The sequence below is a fragment of the Phasianus colchicus genome, chromosome 15 (genome assembly GCF_987193195.1).
Source record: "Phasianus colchicus chromosome 15, bPhaCol1.hap1.1, whole genome shotgun sequence".
Classification (NCBI taxonomy): Eukaryota; Metazoa; Chordata; class Aves; order Galliformes; family Phasianidae; genus Phasianus; species Phasianus colchicus.
The window spans coordinates 5,174,454-5,194,829 of NC_143450.1; the positions used below are offsets into that span (position 1 = coordinate 5,174,454).

General features: G+C 44.2%; 1 protein-coding gene across 7 annotated transcripts in view; it reads left to right on the forward strand.

Moving 5' to 3' along the window:
• Positions 1-20,376, forward strand: part of SLIT3 (slit guidance ligand 3) — a 538,052-nt gene that overhangs the window by 513,252 nt on the left and 4,424 nt on the right. For all 7 annotated transcript variants that reach the window (XM_031598017.2, XM_031598018.2, XM_090150937.1 and 4 more), the window contains 5 exons: positions 1,301-1,541; positions 2,090-2,220; positions 15,241-15,395; positions 17,771-18,056; positions 20,115-20,323. In XM_031598017.2, the coding sequence (XP_031453877.2) occupies positions 1,301-1,541; positions 2,090-2,220; positions 15,241-15,395; positions 17,771-18,056; positions 20,115-20,323 (1,022 nt within the window). The remainder of the gene's footprint in view (positions 1-1,300; positions 1,542-2,089; positions 2,221-15,240; positions 15,396-17,770; positions 18,057-20,114; positions 20,324-20,376) is intronic.

Consider the following 20,376-nt stretch of genomic DNA (forward strand, 5'->3'; position numbering starts at 1 on the left):
CCAGCACCGCCTGACGCGCTCTCCCTGCTCCCCAGGCAGCGATTTTTCATCATTTTGTTGTCTGCACATTTTCAAGCAGTCACAGAATTCAATGCGAAGATTTTATGTTCTCTCAACAATACAAAATGGATTTGTTGGGTTTGGAAGGCGCCTTTTTAAGGAGAAATGTCGGGGTGCCCCACGAGTGCGCGGTGTGTGCAGGGCCTGCAGGCTGTGCAGCCCGGTGGTTGTACCAGGCAGAGGTTCCCCATTGCTTTTTGCAGTTCAGTGTGACACATGATATCACTGTGAAAGATGACTGCAGCTTTTTACATTTTTTCCCTTTTTCTCTCCTAGGCTGATGTCAATATTTAACTGCAGTTGAGTCATTCCAGTCTATCGTAGAAAGCAAATAACCTGTGAAGTGCGCTGCCTGGGGACTGAGCCAGTGCTGCTCCTGGGAGCCTTGGAGCTCAGGAGCTACTATATGTGGGTTTGGCGTGTATCGTAATGGTACAGCCTCTTGTATCATTAAGACCAAACCATAGCACTTTCCTCCAGCTCTCAATTCATCTTGTGTTCACAAGTTCTCAGACTGGGCACTTGGCTTTCCTGCCTCCGACTCTGGGAGGTCCTTTCCTTTTCATTTTTCTGGTCTGCGATGCAGCCAACCACAAACTCAGCTAAAATAAAGTTAATAATCCCACCGCTGTCAGAAACAGCCATTGCAGGGAAACTGCCCAGAGAACAGCACAGTATTGGTGCCTCTGAGAATTTTTAGCCATTGCCCATCTGTTGATTTTGTGCTCTCTGGTATGCAGTAAAGCAAGTGAGGAGACTGTACGAGACGCTACAAATAGAGGATTTCCCTTTGTGTGCCACTTACAACACCAGCAATAGATTCAAGTCACAAAGCCTAAGACAGGGATTTTTGGCTGCACATTTTGTAGAGCAGGGAGAGCAGGTGGGCTGAGCTCAGGTTTGGGTTTAAATGACTGTTTTTGTGGGAACATCTGCACAGCGCAGTGTGGTATGGAAGCTATTTGAGACAGACTGCTGTACCTTGCAGAGCTAGATAACCAGTGCAAAGTGCAGAACGAATTGTTTTCAGTATTTGAATTGGCTCATACAAACCCAGCATGGGGGTTTCTGTACAGCGTGATGTTGTACAGCTCTCACACAGTAAAGCTGGCACATGGTAGCTGAATCTTGGAGTCATTATACCACAGTAGTATTGTAATGTCAGCATCTGAAAATGCTTTCTTCCATACAAAAAGTTGGGATAAATGAGGCTGCTTTTTCTTCACTTAACTTTCTACAGTGGACTTTTCTGTGAAACTCCTCCACCGATGGTTCTGCTCCAGACCAGCCCATGTGATAACTATGAGTGCCAGAACGGGGCGCAGTGCATCGTCGCGCACCAGGAGCCCGTCTGCCGCTGTCTTGCTGGCTTCGCTGGGCAGAAGTGTGAGAAGCTCATCACGGTGAACTTTGTTGGGAAGGATTCCTATGTGGAGTTGCCATCAGCCAAAATTCGCCCCCAGGCAAACATTTCCCTCCAGGTATGTCATGCAGAGTATCTGTTGCTGGTTTCTGAGAAATAACATATCAGCATCCACAAAGCGCGACAGCTGAAGGCTGCTCTGTTCTCTCCTGACTCAAAATTTCCCATTTGAATGCAGCAGGACTTGCTAATAACTTGAATTGACCTTCTTCATATTCATAGAAAGTATGTGATCTTGCTGAAATTCGTTGCAATCGAAGGTGATTTTCTAAAATACCATTTTATTGAGAAATGCATTCATTTGTGTACCACCAAAAATACAGCTACGGTCCATCAGCAGGGTTCACATATATTGCAGCTTTCACTGGAAAACTCTTGCTCATTTGGGACAAGGGAGCCATCCAACATGTTTGTGTAGGAACTCACTCATTGTCACCAAGACCTTTCTGTGTTTCATGGTTCTTGCTTTCATTGTTCCTCATATATATGCTCTATTAAATCACATTTGAATTGCATATATGATTTAGTTGCAATTGTTAATATAGGTTTATTGTTTCCATTTTAATCCTTCTCAAGAAACCTTACCTGGTTATTAATGTTATGCAGGTAGCAACAGACAAGGACAATGGCATCTTGTTATACAAAGGAGACAATGATCCTTTGGCTCTGGAGTTGTACCAAGGACATGTGAGACTCATCTATGACACACTAAATTCTCCACCTACCACAGTGTATAGGTAAGAATCTAAGCTTTTCCAAAACAGTTTATTTCTGAAAAAAGATGGAAAGGCAGGATTTTTCTAAAAAGTAAGCATGAAAAAAGAATCCTTTATTTTACATCAGTGCATCTCTTTGATGTATGCAAATAGGTATGAAAGTCAGAATAAAGCCTTAGTTGGAGGCTGCATGGTTACAAATGGTCATTTGTAGGTAATGCCGATGATATCGTGTCCGATGGCAAATGCAGAAAATTGCTGTGATTTCTCATTTATTGTATGGATTTAGTATCTGATGAATGTTTTTCTTGAAATAGTTGCACGTAATCTCTTTCTCTGACACTGATATTGAGCATTAACTTTCCGTACTGGGACAGAACAGTAACTATGCAAGGGCAGGATGGGAGCATTTCAAAATAGGAGAAGAGCTGAATTCCTTTACAAGGAAATGTTTTTAGAAGATCTCTTAACTGTATCAGTAGTAACAGTGCAAACCATGAGAGAACACAAGTTATATAGCTAGATTATAGAGCGTTCCCCCCTCAGACACTTGACTTCTGGGGATACCAAATCCACAGTTTTTATTTTTTAATCATGAGAAAAAAAAAAAGACAAATGTAAAAGCAAAACCCACGCACCAAGGGAAACAGAAGCATGCTACTCATGTCTTCCAGTGTATTTTTCAGCAGACTTCTCCCTAGGTTAACTGTCTTCTGATTATTTTTAGCTGCGATGCTCCAGTTTATTCTGTGAAAACAAGTGGTTGTGTCCACACAGAGCCCATTTAGGTTCACTGCAGTTCCTTTGCAGTGTGCATGCAGAAGAGGTGGATTTCTTAGCCTGATCCTCTCTCTAGAGAAGACCATTCTGTTAATGTGAGTAGTGGATAGCACTAAGACTGACCATGATTTGCCCTGTACTTCTACTGAAAAGTTTTCTCAGCCCTCGATAAAGCTTCAGTCCACCCAAGCATGGTAGCTGTGCAGAGTTTTCTTTAAGGAGAGCAGTGATATATTTAAGAAAACAAGACAATTCTTTATAATAGCATGTTGGATAATCCTCATGCAGGAATGTCATCAGAAAGAACGATGGCTTGTCCACTGTAGGAATGGAGAAAGTGTTTTCTTAGTGACTTTGACTGGCTGGGCAGGTATGAGAAATTTCCCTATGCGTGGCTGCTAATCCTAATTGATTTCATGTTAGAGCAAAGCCAAAGTTGTTAAACAGTTTTACACCACTAATTAGAACATAGAAAAGCTTATTGTGTGTGGGCAGCACACGAGGTGACAGACCAGCATGGATGCTTGCTCTCTGTTGTCACGGGCAGAGTGTTGTGGTGACAAGAGCTGTTGCCACCATCAGCGACGCCTTACAGATCTGCTGCCTTGTGGTGAAGCTCCCAGAGATGGCAAGTGGCAGCATCCTCATTATTGCTGTGCCCTTCTTATTGATCAAGGAGGAGGTCTCCATTCAGGCTGACACCTCATTAACATAAGATTAATGGCCTGTTCACTGCATTTTGTACTGTGTGATCTGTTGAGATGGGAAAGTAGCTGCTTAATACGATGCCCTTTCTGAAATGTCACTCTAATCTTTTATTAGTTGAAGGAGTGGAGCAAAATGGGATTAGCATGGAGCTTGATGGGAAAAGATTACGTCGATTGAGAAAAACTACAGCCAAAGAATGTCAAGAAGGGCCTCTAAATAGATTAAGAGACTTGTTTTCCTTAAGGACCGAGGAAGCAGGAGGAAAGCTGCTTCTCCCTTGGGACTTAAGGGTAGAAGGTATAAATGGATCTGGTTTGACCTCCCTGTATATCCTGTTTGACTTTTAGCTAAGGGCATAAGCTGTGTTTGGCTATGAAACTTCCAGCTTGGCCCCAAAATGGAAAGTCCCATACTTCTTTTAGCAGCTTGGACAATGGGCATTCTTCAGGCATTAGCCATCATTTCTAAACTGAGTTTCACTTAATTCCTTCTGGATGTTTTAGAGGCTAAAATATCTGGTACTGGCTTTCATGAGTTCATCTGTACTTTTAATTGCATTGCACTGAAATGAGTATCTGATTCTGTGTGGTGCAGTTTATCTAAACCTTTGGAACCAAGCATCTCTTCTCTGCAGCTTTTACATTTACTCTTTTTTTTCTTTTGTTCATTAAAAATAAGATTGCTAGGGGAATCAGAAGCTTTTAAATCTTAGTCTCGCCACTGGTAAAACTGTTGGCCTTCTCTATTACCTGCACCTGGCTTTCTTGTTTAGATGCCATATCTAAATCTCATCCTCAGCAAAAGTGGACTGATAGTCTTTGAAGTTTGCTGAAAGACAATTAGATTCATTTTCTCAGGCTATATCAGAAGCTGCTGTTCTCCAAAGAGGTCCACTCGCCAGAAAGATAAGCAGTGCTTTGGCTGTTGCTTGCCTCAGAAGCGCGTGCCAAAAGAGTTAAAATACTGCCTAGTGGGAACTGTGCCAGCTAACAGCTGCAGGAAATCTCTTACTGACCTGGTCCAGTGTTGTAACCGAGCTGTTTTACTGGTTAGTTCAGGTACTCCTGTGATGGGACATGGGAAGTCACTGGCAAGCCACGTTATCTGTAATTCTACATCAGGGTCTCTGCTAATAGATTTATTAATAGTACTTAAGAACAGTAAAATTAGCAAAGTACTTGGCTAATTCACATGGTATCGTGTAGGGATAAGATTAAAACCTGCTACCAGATGGGTTTGGAAGCTAGCAGCAAGTACGGCTGCGGTGGCACTTTTCAGTAGGATTCAGTGAGGTGTGCTGGAAGGATGACGTACACAACAGGACACAGCCATGGTACAGTTCAGCACCTCGTGCTCTGAACTTAACCTGCTGTAGTATATTCTGCAGTTGGCCTCCCTTTGCAAATTATCCTAAGAAAATGTTGGAGGACAGGGATGTGGCACAATGGTATGATACTGGCGTGCCCTTAGAAGCAGTTGATGTTACCTGCTTGGTGAGGACAGGCTCCCTCTGGTTTTTGGAGCAGACTGGTTCCTGTGTCTTAGTTGCTCTTTTGAGCAGATTTAAGTAGAACTACAGGACGAAGTTAGGCTGGAAAAGCTCAAGGTTAATTTGCTCTACGTTGAGATTTATTTTACATATATTATTCATGTTACGCCTGAATGGAAAGGTTAGAGTTGACATTGGACTTTTAGTGTAGCAGTGTGGCAAAAAGTTGAAAGAGACCTTCAGAGATCCTCTACTCCAAGTGCCTGACCTCTTGAGGGCTAACCAAATGCTGAAGCACGTTACTGAGAGCTGTCCAGGACTTCTTGAACACTGACAGGCGTGGGAGATCAACTACTTCGCAAGGAAGCCTGCTCCAGTGTTTAACCACGTTTGTGTAAAAAAAATCATTATATCTAGTCTGAACATCCACTGGCACAACTCTGTGCCATCCCTGTGCTCCTATCAGCAGCAGTCATTCTTTCATTCTAGTCAGAATAAAGGTCAGCAAATGTCCAATGGGAAGGTTTACCTAAAATACATTCTCATTTATCAAGTCAGAAAGAAATACAAGTTCATGCATGACTATGCAGTGATTGAAAGTGCCCTTTTAAAAGGAAACCTGACTGCTTTGTTACAGGAATTCCTCACTTGCAGGCTGTATAATAAAGGCTTCCCAAAGCTCATAGCAAACACCTTATAGAACATCCATTTTTAAAGTAGGATTTCTACTTCTTGTTTCTTTTATTCTGTTTAATCACTCACTTTATATATAATGAATTCACAAAAACCATGCAAGTTTGTACTTCTAGTTTTCAGTCATTGAAATTAACATCTTTGTATCTTCTATCAGCTTCCTTTTTCAGGCTCTTTTGCTACAACTGTTCCTTGAACCAAAAATAAAACCTTACTTGCAATGTTTTTTTCCACTATAGGGTTTATGCTATCACACTATCACATTGATTTGAATGCTAAATTGATCCTTCCTAATAGAAATGGGAAATAGAAATTTGACAGAAACCATCAAATCCCTCCAGAGTTCCCGGATTGCTATGCTGCATACAGACTGTTGTAACTGCTAAAGGGAGAGATGCAAATATGTTTGGTGTAAAATCATGTTTTCATGCAGGCTTCCTGACAGCAGTAAAAAAGGAAGCAATCAGGAAAACACCAGAATTAATTGTGTTTGTCTTTCTGCAGAGCCTACGCCCAAATTACATCACATTTCTCTATAAAAGTATCCTTGCACAGTCTGTTTTCAAAAATTCTGTATCACTAGAAATATTTCTTACAGATTATATCATGCTGCTCTCATGGTCTGGCTAATTCCTACATAGCATAGATGGATGTTCTTGTGGTTAGAGCACAAAGTCTGAAGTCAGGGGAGTTTACTGTATCTGCCTCATACATGATGACTCTGGGATGACAAATTAAATCTGTTTCTTCGTGCACAGAAAGTACAGAAATGGGCAGAAGGAGGGAAGTGTTTCAGAAATGTGCTGTGTGTGTCCCTAGGGGACGAGATTCTGTCTCCACCAGGCTGTGGCTGAGCTTCCTAGCCCAGTATCTGCCACCTGCCTATCCTTTTCCACATCAGCCAGCCCCTGCAGGCAGAGCTCGCTGCCCTGTGGCACATCCCTGACCACAGCACCCCAAAGAACAGAACTGGGATTTTGACTCAATGATTTTGGCCCCGTATTCAGATTTCATAGGCTTCTCCTCCACTCTGCTGGTGCTGAGGTTGAACAATTACCTCAGTGATGGAAGAGCTTCCACATCGACCAAAGAAGGGGGAGATGGGATTTTTCTGTAATCACCTCTCCTTAGCTGCAGTCACTTATCTGAAAAGAAGCCTTGGAGGCTTCAGCATTAATACACCGCCTTCTGGGGAGGAATGTGCTGGAGGAGTGAAAGCATTAATTCTTCTTTGAATCATTATTGGAGCTTGTCAAACCTCTTTTTTCTTAACCAAAAGTCTCTGCAGAGCTCACTGTATGATGGTCCTTTTCTTCCTAATACCTTCACAATCTGCAGCTTGTGCTATGCTTGTCCCTCGTGGGATTCCTTTTTGGTATTTCTGGATGGTCTCTAAATAGTCTGTTTTTCAGAGATCTCTATGAGGCATTACTGAGCTCTTAATAATTATGGATATTTGCAATTCATTTTGTTCTTTCTATCACACACCTTATTTTTCTCATGTGCTCCTTAGGGATTTTTCATCAAATATAACGAACGAGACCAGCATTAACCTCAGACCCGCACAGCAAATGCTGTAAAATTTGAATGTAATATACATTTTGCATGAGCCAAGGCGAAGGACAGATGGATTCTTTTTTGCCTTTATAAAGGACTCTGGTATATCTGAGCAGGACAAAAAAGACAAGTGTTTTTCTTAGTGGATTTCTATAGTTTTCTGTGTTTTTTTGTGCAGTAGGACAAAGAAAATGTAAGGGCAAGATCTTTAAATATCATCCAACTTTTATCATTTGGGTCAGAATCAAATATTTGCTTTCATGAAATTCAGAAACTTTCTTCTGCTGAAATGAAGCTTAAAAAGAGTAAAGTTTTCTCCTCTAGGCTGCCTGGTGGCTTAGCAGGCAAATCTTATTAAACTGAATTAATTATTTTTCTTTCTAAAATCTCAACTATCTCTAGAAAGAATGGTAGGATTTCTCTCTCTAATCCTGTCTGCCTCCTCTTCATCGTAATACCATGGGACGGTTGGTCTGGATGATCTTGTAGGTCTTTTCCAACCTTGGTGATTCCATGATTGTAGTACCCAGGAACACTGTGCTGTGGACCCACAGGTTAATTTCTAAACCATACACATAAGGTGGGTTCGGTGTGGGATGTTTTGCCAGCACCAGCACTGCTGCACTGCCAGAACCGTGGCTAAAGCAGAGGCATGCTTGTTCGTGTCTTCCCCTCAGCATTCCCTGTTGAACTTTGGCAAAATTAAGCCAATTTGTGAAGGCAAGAAACACAGTAGGTGCTCTTATGCCACTGAGGGTTTCGTGCCATTTGAAGTAATTATTTAAATTAACCTGTATTGCAACTATTGGAAGTGAAAGTAGATATGTTGTTGGCTTTTTTTTTGCTCAGCAGCCTTTTAGAACAGGCTGTGCAAAACAGGACTGCAGCGCACACATGAATATGTGAGTTTGCTGTTATAATGCTGATTTCTTTCACCATATAATAATAAAAATATAATGAAGTCAGCAAGATGCTGGAATTAATCCCAGGAAGAGATGAGAGGTGACAGGATAAGGGTGGTTCAGAACTAAACAAGAAGTGGGAGAAATCTGAAAGGAATCGACATGTTAAAACAGCCTCTTGTTAGAGTTAACTCTGCAGCACGCTGCCCTCACGCAGCTCCTCAGTGATCCTTGCTGTCATGGACACTTCAGAGGATTGGGCCCAAAAATGGGAAGCAAATCCCTCATAGTTCTGACATTTCAGATGCTGAGAGTATTGATCATCCTTCCAAAGTACTTTTAAGAGCATCAAGGAGAGAGGAGTTTGCTCCTGGAAGCTCTAGGAGGAGCTAAGCACCTTGGAAGTACTTGTAGGTTTTTGTACTGGAGCAGTCCTGGCTTTATGTGAAGATGAATGGTGATGCCCAAAATTGTTTTCTAAAGTGACTTGACTGACTAAAATCAATAGTATAGTTTATCACCAAAAGAAAATTTGCTGCTGCAAATGTGGAAACCCATGTTATAAATAAAGGTTTTCTGCATTTGTTAAATAGCTGGCCTGACTTCAGTCAGCTCAGTTCAACCCTTAAAACTACCCAGCCAAACTAAAAGTAAATATGAAATGAGAACTGTTTCTTCCACTCTCTGTGATGACTTGATTCAGTCAGCGGCATGTCTGTAACGTGATTCATCTAGAGAGAGCATCAGTGAAACCTTAACGATGCTCTTGGCAACTCCTGAGCTCCTGTAAACCAGTGATGGTGTTGGTCCACCTGAGCACTCACCGTGGTTTCTCCATGTTGGGAACCTGCTGTGGTGCTGAGCTGTTTCCAGCAAGTAGCTTGGAGAAAAACATGCAAAGGCATTTACAGAATATGCTGAGTTAGAAGGGACCCACATTGCCCATCAAGTGCAGCCACTGCCTCCACACAGGACTGCCAAATCTGATGTTGGAGGGCGCAGTCCCAGCACTGCTGAGCTTTGGCAGCTCTGGCCGTGCCCACCATCCTCAGGGCAGAGCCTTTCCCTCCCTCCCCCCCCCCCCCCCGCCCTCCCTGACAGCCCCACGCCATTCCCTGTGCCCTGTCGCTGTCACATAGAGCAGAGCTCAGCGCTGCCCTCCGCTCCCTGACCCTTCTGCATCTTCGCAGCCCTCCTTGGGCCTGCCTCTAATAGCTTTACATCCTCGTGTTGTGACACTCAGACCTGCTCGAGGTGAGGACGCTCCAGCACAGAGCAGAGCAGGAAGGCATTTTCTTACTGTCCCACACGCCGTCAGTCCAGCACGTATTGCCAGCATTGATTAACAGCAATTACTTCAGAGGAAAGTTGAAGTATCCTCATAACGGACGATGCTGGAACAAACCTAGTCATAGTCAAAGTAACTTCAGAAACTTCCTATCCACTAGTGGCTGCATGGCTGCCTCCTGTCTTGAATTGTGAGGGTTTTGCTTTGCAGCAAAACATGTAGCAGGCTAATATAAAAAGTTTGTTTTGTTCTGCCTATAAATTTCGCGTAAACATGACGAGTAACACGAAGTGTGTGTGTGTGCCATGTGTGATAGCTGTGTATGCTGCTTATTCCAAGCACCAGGCTCTGGATTCAATACACAGCTCTCTCTCTGCTGGAAGATGTGCATGCAGAACTGGCACTGAGGATGGTCACGGAGGTGCAGCACACTTCTGTGCACAATTATTTCGGTGCTTCTTCCCAGTATAGAAATGTGGACCCCAGCTTTGCCAGCATGGGCCAGTGCTGCTAGAAAAGGAAAGCAAAGCAACTGCCATTCTAGGTGTCAGATAGCAATGGATTTTGTTTGTTGTAGTGGAAGATGTGCACAGCTGTAGGTATGATGCTATAGATGGGATGGAAACAATTTCATTTCCTGACTGTTGTCAGGTTTTTGAATAGCCAGTTTTTTTCTTAGGGCTTAGCCTTGGATTTCAGATTAAAAAACTGATTCTCAGTCATTCAAATTGGAAACACTTTTACTTGTATTCTGTAGTGGCCCTGGACCTTGATGCTAAATGGCAGATACTTTGATATTTTCCAGAGCTGAAAAGAGGATAGATGGTGTAAAGTGTCCTGTCAGACAAAATGACTTTGTGAAAGATGCTTGATGGGTTTCCTCATTGGAAACAGACTCGTGATAACCAGCAGAATGTTAGAGCTGCTGTCAGTAGCCCATGGCCCTGGTGCTCCAGAGAAGCCCCAGCACCAGTTTGGTGCCAGGTCCTGGCAGCAGGCAGGGCTGCCACGGCCACATGTGTGGGATGGCTCTTGCCAAGGGAGATGGTGTGGGGTGCTGGGACTGGCGCTGCTGCTCTTTTTGAAGGGTAAATGATTTAATGAGTCCTAGTGGCATTGCAAAATCTATATGTAATCGTTTTTACACTCTGTGCTTACTGGGCTTGTTATTTTACATGAGGCATGTTACAGAACAGAGAAGCAGTAGCTCGCAGCACTGCAGTGCACTGCGTGCCATAGTGCACAAACTGTTGTGGTGGAGCCGGATGGGAAGGCATTAGCACTGTGACTCCCAGTCAGGGGGGCCTCAGACAAGCAGAGTTCACTCAAGCTATTTCTATTGCTTTTATGCTTGCGTTTAACAAACTCTCAGCTGGCAGAATGAAGCATTCAGCTCTGCAGAGACATTGTGATCCTGCAGGAGACCGGTGCAGGATTCGGCCCCTCTGCCCACGTCAGGAACACAGTGAGAATTTACTGCAAACAGGGAGTGCTTACACTGGCCATGAATCTGCCCCTTTAATGAATAGTCTATGGAAAGGGGTCAGGATTGCGTTAATTGCGTGTTGCAGGAGTATAAAAAAGGTCCTTGCCTTTCCCTTAGAAGGTCTGTAATACAATAACTTTCACTGCTGGCAGGGGTGCTGCAGGAGTGGAATTATGACTGGAAATTAGATATGCATAGCCTGGCCAAATGATCATTAAGGGAGATACGGTAATCAGCTGCCAGTGTTTAAGGGCTGTAAACACCAGGAGGAGAAAGATGGCTTATTTGGGTGGTCTGCAGAGTCAGAAGTAAGAGAAAAGGTATAAAGCCAAGCACGTGAGCATGGAGGTAGGAAGGAAAAATCTTAACCATTGAGCGCTCTCAGTTTAGGAGACCTAACACCCGAGTCACGAAAGTTGAACGTAACAAAAGGGCGTATATTTTAAGCTGGAAGTGAACTTGAGTGCTTTAATACATATTTTTCACCTCTTATTTCCCCGGTCTTGTGTTTCATTAGCATTTTTTGTGCTTTCTTCTCAACATGTGGTTTTTATTCGGCTTCCGGAGATGATAGTTCTTGAAGGGATGTTATTGTAAAAGTAGCACAACACTGCTCAATTACGGTTTTGCCATTGTTGCCATGGAGTTTAAATCTGTTCTAAGCTGGGGACTGATTATAAGAGGAACCAAGGGCAGGAGGTAGCTGTTGCTTGGAAAAGTGAAAGCCTATCACCACTGGCATGTGAAGTCATCCCAGCACAGGAGTTTCACAGCTCCCAAATCATTTAGTGTCTCCATGTATTTCCCTGCAGCTCTACCTGTTTCCTGATTTTAGTGCCTGTTCTTCCCACGTGCTGAGTGCTCATTGAGCTCCTTTGGACAGATCTTTCTGGTTGTTCCCTTCTGCTTTGGATGCATTCAAAGACTGCCCAAGTTCAGTGCTCCCCGTGGCCTTCACTCCCCAGTCACTTACCATCTTCTTGTTTGCTTTGTTCTGTGCTTCAGATGAGGCATGTCCCCGTTAAGACTGAGGTCAAGAAAATCTGGTGACTGTAGCTAATGAATTGATGTTCTCATTTGCATAATTGATGGTTACGCATTTCCTTGGTGACACAGTTTGCTGTGATACTTAGAGCTATTTTTGTTTTGACTTCTCTGCCCTGCTGCTTCTGCTGCCTACACTAAAGGTATATTACATGTCAGAGGAAAGAATGAACCCCAAAGCCCAAACTTTACAAGTTGAACGCTTTAATACTTTAATGCACTTCTGTTCACAGGCGTATTTACAGTGGCTCGGCTGTAAACCTCCTGTGTATTAGAGCAGGGGGAGTCGTGTTTATAACATCTGTGCGTGCTTGGGGGCTGCGGGAGAGGAGAAAGAAAACGGGGGAGAAAGAAGAGGAATATATAAAAGATGAGAGTAAGAATCAGGTCTTACATACATTCCCTGAGGCTTTCTATTTAAGACACCTTTTTCCCTTCACTTCCTCGTGTTCTGAAGAATGAGCCCTGGTGGAGGCCGTGTCGGTGTCTGTGTGCGCCATGCCTTGCGGTGCGTGCAGCCCATCCTGCCGGAGTCACGGCGCTGTGAAATGCTGATGGCCCTTACGGAGCCCTGAGCTCCCAGCTGGGCACAGCCACCCAGACAGCAGAAACTAAAAGCCATATCCGTGGGCTGGAATTTCAAATCTGATTTTCTCTCGTGGGCTCTTTCTCACTGACTCTGGGACCCTTAGAGAAAATAACAGTGCAGTTCTGGGAGGTAAACAGCGACAAACAGCGACAGAAAACAGCGACAAACAGCGACAGAGGCTCCGAGCGGCGCCGCGAGGCCGCCCCGACCCGAGCCGTCACGGGGCAGCGCGAGGCCGAGCGCGTTCCGCGGGGCTGCGGCGCCCCCTCGTGGCGCCCTCGCGGGGCCGCGTTGGCGGCGATCCCCGTCCCCGAGCAGCGCTTCCACAGCGCGGGCTGTTGCTGAAGGATGAGCGCTGTGCGCCCAGCCGACCCCCGGTGAGAATTCGGTTAAGATTTGAAGGAAAGCCTTGCAGAGAGCTGGGTCGGGTAGAAGCCTCCGGTAAAAGAGCCGAGCGCTGCGAGTTTGTGCTGCGAGCAGCGTGTGGGGCTCAGCTCTGCGCCTGCGGCTTTCTGCCCTTCATCTGCAGCCAAGCCACTGTCTCCGGCGGTCCCAGACGGCTAAGCGGGGCTCTGAGCTGAAGTCAGAACTGGGCGGCACTCACCCATGTGTGCCCACGTGTACCCAGAGGTGGGGACGAGCTCCGTCCCAGAGCTTGCCGCCCGCACGTGCTGAGAGGCGCTGCTCCACGCGGGGCAGCCGCTGCTGCTGCCGGGACACACGGCCATTTGTTTGCCTCTTGTCGGGGCTCAGCGCACGATCTGGGAGAAGCACTCGCTGTGGAGGAGTGGTTGATAAATGCCTGTGAAATCCTGGCCCGGGGAACAGGCAGCGCTGCCAGATGTGATAGCGCTGTCCTCTGACGAATGGCCACGGCGTGGCCCTGCTCAGATAGCGGCACAGCTCTGCGTGTTGGCCCCACACCCATCCTGCAGCCATCCATCCCTGCTGGAACACGCTGTCCTGCAGCCATCCATCTATCTGGGACTCAACTGCCACAGCGCAGCTTTGGGCTGTTCTGCCTCTCAGTGGCACTGCTGCATAAAGTAACAGTTGTTAATGTGTGCTTCCACGTATCCAGCACCTTTCAGCTGCACTTCAGTCCCACTGCTTCGTACACATGGATTAAGTATTGCGACACAGCAGTGAGGCATGCAGGGAGTGCATGGGATCATCCATTCGCCGCTGTTATTACACAGCTGTTCCTTCCAGATATTTGCCACGTTCTTAGCAGAATTCAGGAATATCTGAATAGCAAGCTCAGACCAGCTGGTTCTAAATGTAATGGAGCTGTCAGTCCATAGAGCACTGTTAGAGGGCTGGGCCCCAGCACAGCACACCCAGGTGTGTTCTGCAGGGTACGCAGCCTGTGGCAGTGCATCCCATGTATGTCCTTGGCACTCACCTCTACCCATGCACTGCTCCCTTACATATCTGTATGCAGCACAGGACCCTAAGGATGGACAGCAGCATGTCAAGTAGGTTGGGAGGTGGATAGATCTACGAGGTGATTCCTCTTTAGAGGTGGGTCACTCCTGAGTGTTCTGTTCCTCTTCACTGATGGTAAAGAAAATCTGGCAAAGGAGCTCTGAGACCTGCACATCTGCACTGCAGGTTTGCAGAATACCTGAAAGGAATCTGACCTGTAAACTTAAAACACTGAGGGAGGATGCTGAGCACGTGGGCCATTGGAATGAGCAAAACTCATTCTTTAAACGTACTGTTTTTATTTTAATATGGTACGTACCACTTATGGAGCAACCTCAAATCTGGATTGTCAGCAAAGCAGTGTTGGATGTCCGAGTCCCACTTAGGAGACATTCAGGCAAGGGGCTCACAGGCCGGGCTTAGGGAGTGTTGGCACCACAGTGTGTGAGGGCAGTTTATTTCAGTTGAAGGATAGTTTGGCTCTGTAAGGAAATCATGGTTTCTGATGCCCCTGCTGTCTCTTGCCCCAAACTGCAGTCCCTTGCTGTCTCTGCAAAATAATTTGAGATTAAACTAACCATAGAAGAATAACTGGTCTTGCAGTGGAGCACCAAGCAGCGTGACAGAGGGGCAGCAACCTATGACTAGAAAATGGTAACTTTTCATTAGCTTTGCCACCAAAGCCAATGTACCTGGGGCTACACTTCTGCTATTATGCCCTGGGAAGCACAGCTGCAATAGTTACTGTCCTGGCTTTGTGGGACGGTAGTGAGGGTTAATGGGTGCACTACAAGTGGCACACGTGTAAGCACAAGTTTTTAATCAGTTTCATGGATGGACACAACCCTCAGATGCAGCAAGAAGCATTCCTCTCCAGTGTTACATAGATATAAATACTCTGCCTTCTCAAATCAGACAGCAGCCGTGTTTAGAACTTGTACCTCAGTGGCTCGTGCTGGAAGAAATGTCGAGGACAGTGGCAGTAAAGGGAGTTGGAATGGGGGCTGTGCTATGCAAGGTGTAACAGAAGCATAGACAGATCATTGTTAACACAGTCTGATTCTCTTTTATTTTTAGTGTGGAAACTGTAAATGATGGGCAATTTCATAGCGTGGAACTTGTGATGCTGAATCAAACTCTGAACCTGGTGGTGGACAAGGGGACTCCCAAGAGTCTTGGAAAACTCCAGAAACAGTCTTCTGTCAGCCTCAACACACCGCTCTACATTGGAGGTACAATGAGTTGCTCTGGACTTTGACATGTTAAAAATCTTTTTGTTAAAAAAAAAGCAAAACAGAACAGAAGCTTGTTAAAAAAATAATAATTCTCAGAAGACTTAGTGAACTCTCTCAGAAGCAAACCGTATTCCATCCTGTGGAAAGGACTTTCTGGCTGGTGGGAAACAAGAGGTTTTGTCTTTCTCCTCTGCCAGAGGTTGCTTCTCAATTTCATTCTTCATATTTCATTAGCATCCCACTGCATGGTCTGCACGAACCCACATGCCAGACCAGGGAAGTTAACCTAAGCAGGGCACAAGCAGTCACTGGTCAGTGGCCATTACTAGAGTGACCAGTTGGTCATTTCTAAAGCTTTCAGAACTTGCTGGCAGTAAGATCTCATGGTGAAGAATATGATGGAAGTATTGCAGAGAGTCACTGCAGAAAAGCAAATCAATCAGTAGGTTTATATGTACTATAAGTGAACTGAATTTCTGCTGTAAATTTTATAGAGGTTTAAAAGTTGGGGGGAGAAGAAAAGATATATTCTCCAAACAGTATTAACATACAAGCTGACTAAAAACTTCTTGGCTAACAGTTTTCTCATTGGAAATTGATGCCAGAACAATGCTTGAAAGATTTTAGAATTGATCAAACTTCTGTTAAAGTTTTTTGATATTCAGGACATAATTTCTGGGGCCACATAGCGTGGAAAGCAGATGCTCAGAATCAGAGATCCTCAGTATCAGAGTATCCTACTGATGAGGTGTCTGGGCATTAGAGAGACAATGAAGCCTGTGCTCTGCCTGATGGATTGATTTGTGCCAGATGCCCACCAATTCCATTCTGGAATGAATGTTGGAATCCCCCATTTTCTGTGACATAGAGTTGTTGTTGTTTTTTTTTTTTAGACAGCCTGTTCTAAATACAAAACTCAGCAGAATAAAAACAGACTGAAATATCTATTCTGTAAGCTTTTTCTGAGCAGATTATGTAAGTCAATAGTAGAAACCACTTGACCATTTGGTGCTGGTTAAGCCTTTTATAAACAATTCCTTTTAATAACCCTTTTCTAAAAGAGCCCTGAATATTGCCCTTGTAAATCAGAAAACTGGCTGATCTTGCTTTTTACCGAGCTGAACTTTTATAATTGGTTTCTGTTAGGAATGTCACAGGTTATTAAAGAGCACTGTGCATCAAAGATGATCTGCTGTTGAGGCCATCATAATTTCTCTCTCTAATTCAGCTAAAGAGATTCCCACCTTGTTGCAATTTATACACAGGGAACCTAGGAGGTTTCCCTAGTGGGAAAAGTTTTACTAATGGATGCGCATTGTAAATCACAACTAATTCTCAAAAGGCACCTATAGACAAATCTGAGACTCTTAATGAAGGACTTTATTGGATACCAGAATGCATGGTGCTCAGCAGAGACTTGTACTGCCCAGTGCATTTCTTCTTGAGTCTTTCTAAATCCTCACTCATGTGCCACTTCTGTATAACTAGCATTGCCATAAATGCCAGCTGCCCTTCCATTTCAGGCTGTTTAATGAAGTTATTAAATTAACCTCAGAACAATTCTTACAGTAACCTTTAAGACAGACCTGAGGCTTCAGGTACCCAGAATCTTGCCCATCTTGCCCACTTGGTCTAGCAACCTTCCTCCAAAATAATTATTAAACAAAGATGTTGATCTGGTTTCGACTTTAACAATGGAGTTACTTACCAGCAGCAAAATCCAGAGACTTTATACAGTCGAAAATGGAAGCACCTGCCTGTGCAAGTACAACTGAAGCAGATGCTAGTGAGGAGGGCATAACACGATGTCCAAAACAAGCTGTTGGCTCTCTGAGCTTGGGAACTCTTCCAAGGGCTTGAACAAGATGAAGGGCACTCACCCCGAAGGTTTGGCTGGCCTCCTGATATGCTGTTCTCTGATCTAGATTTCTCCTGAGCTAGTTTCGATGGGTTGCACTCCTTAACTTGATGGTTGAATAATGGTAACTATCTTCTTGTATCCCAGAGGCGTAGCTACTGGCTGACAAGCAAAAACATTCTCACCTTTCAGAAGGATAATTGCTATTGAACTGTAGGCAGAAGGACCATTATCTAAGGACAAAATACATGACCATCCACCAAAGATCCGAGCTTCTTTTCTCCCTTTTTTAATAATATATTTCCTACGTAAGCTGAACAAGTGATTTTATTTTTGTTCCTTTGCATTTCCAGAATGAGGACAATACAGTTGCGCTGCCTTACAAAGGTGCCATGCACATCACTTCTTTAAAGGTTACAAGGTGCTGAGGCAGAAGAAACGTTAGCTATTATAATTTATATACTGTCATTGTAACTGTGAGCAAGCTTTCCCTTTTTCTTTTTTTTATCTGAAGGGATCCCGACCTCTACTGGATTATCTTCACTGCGCCAGGGTGCAGATAAGACACCAAATGGCTTTCATGGATGTATTCACGATGTTCGCATCAATAACGAGCTGCAGGATTTCAAGGATTTACCACAGCAGTCAATAGGAGTCCTTCCTGGCTGTAAATCCTGTAACATCTGCAAGCACGGCATTTGCCGTTCCCTGGAAAAAACAAGTGTGGTTTGTGAATGTCACCCAGGCTGGACAGGCCCCCTTTGTGACCAGGAAATTGGAGACCCATGTCTTAACCACAAGTAAGCTTGAATGAATGCTGATGGGAGGGGAAAAGCTTTACAGCTATTGCATATTCTCATTTCATCTTGTAAAAACACATGTGACCATTTTTGGAGGTCTGGGTTCCCACATAAATTATTGATAGTGTGAGTCGGCGTCCATGGCACTGTTCAATTTTCATGTCTTGTTTTGATGCTGGTCGCTCTCCAGATGACCTCGTTCTCCTAGAGAAGCTAATGGTTTATACAGCAGGCTTTCCTTTCAGCTATAACTTTACACATTAAAGTATGAAAACGTCTGTTAATGGCTGCACATTGCCTCTGAGGCAGTGAGTGCACACATGTATCCAGAGCAGAGCCAGCCACAAGAGAGAGGTTTGCATTGCAGTGATATGCTCACAGCAGCTCTGGACAGGGAATTCGAGTTAGTTCCCTGAAGACCATTCTGCAGTCTGTTGTGAACAGTTTTGAATTTCCTAAATAGCTGAATGAAATATTACATTCTGAAACACCCCTTTAAAGTGCAAGTTTGAAGAGTAGCATGGTGTTGCATGCAAAGGCAGTATGACTATAAAGCACTCACAGTTCAAAGGCTCAATAATAACCACATCTCCATCAGAAACACTGGATGAATAGCTTACTTATGGCAAGTAGACAAGGAAACAGCCCAAGGCAGACCAGCAGACTGTGTGGTTCAGTGCTGTTTCGTAGCAGATGGAAGTACTCTGGCTTTAGAAGCTGCTTTGGTTGCACTATCTTTGGAAGGGGCTTTTTAGAAGCACATGCTTTTGACAGATAAATTGACACAGTAAATAATCACTCTGGTCAGTGGGGGCCCAAATATAATTTGCAGGGGAACTGTTTTAAACTTGCTAATTCTGCAAACTACTACCCTGGAAGGCACTGAGAAGCATCTCACAGATTACAGACTGAAGTGACCCAAGTGAGCCTGTTGTGATTGGACAGAGAAAAATGAGGGAGTTTCAGATGTTTACATAATTTCTCATGTGATCCACAGAGCGTTACACAGTAATGAATGTAGACCTTGCTAAGGAAAGTAGCTGTGCATATTTTTAATACTCTCTTACTGCCCCACCTTACCATTAAGTCACTTCTGGAGGTACAAGCCCTTTGTGTCCAGGCCAGCTGACAGATCTCTGCTCCAACACTCACAGATTAACCTCAGTGAGGAAATGCAACTGTAAAGAACAGGTAGTTGTTAACAGCTGATACCCAAGCACACCTTTAGTTAGCGGGGCAGAAAATACTGCTTCATAGTCTGTGACCCCCTTTATTTATTATTTTGCATGTCTTGACTTGACTGATACTGTTTTACTATTTGTGCTTTCTATTTGCTTAGATTAAAAATGAAATGTGTAAGGGTTCAACATAAGCAGGAGACAGTTTTAAAGGATGAAGAAATAAGAAAAGAGAGCCATTGGTTTATGTCAGTAAGACCTGATAGAATAAAGGCTATGAACCCTGAGCAGTTTTCCCTGAACTGGACGTGTTGCCTTCTTCTCTGCCCGTTCCAAATCTGTCCTCCCAGAAGCAGGCACGGTGTCAGAGAGCTTGCTAAGGATCAGCACCCTTCCCCTAACCCTAACCCTCAATTATACCAAAGCCTATGGCAAATCACATGAGCCAGGGAATCCTTCAGCTAGAACTGCCTGGTTAAGTCTGTGCTTAGCTTTTCCACAGAAATCTTTATTTCTCATAATGTTTTTTATCACCTGATATTATTTGTAGAGTAGTTCTGCCAGGGAAGCCTGGGCATTGATTGTTGGCACTTTGTTCCACATAGCAGTGCTGTCTTGTGTGGATGCCAAGTATTGGTCCACACTCATGGAAGAGCTGATGTTTTTCCAAGAGATCACTTGGGATCACAAATTCCAAGTGTATTCTCTGAACATTATCCACTACTCACTGAAAACTCATAGTTTCTTCAGCGTGTTTGACACTGATCTGCTATTTCTTGGATTACTGTCCTGATTTTAAGTATGCAGAAACAGCAAAATCCAAACTTATAAACATTCCTGGGAAGAAGAACTTCAACATTAAATACTTCTCTTTCTCCAGGTGTCTGCATGGTAAGTGCATGGCAGCCAATGTTGCTTATACCTGTAAGTGCATGGAAGGCTACACAGGCATGTACTGTGAGAAGAAGAACAATTCCTCAAACCCGTGCAGGATTTTGAAATGCAACCATGGGCAGTGTAAGATTTCGGAGCATGGGGAACCCTACTGTGAATGTGATCCCAACTATAGCGGAGACCACTGTGACAGAGGTATGCTTGGCCACAGGGACCAGGATGTTGGTCTGCTGTGCTTCTGTTTTACA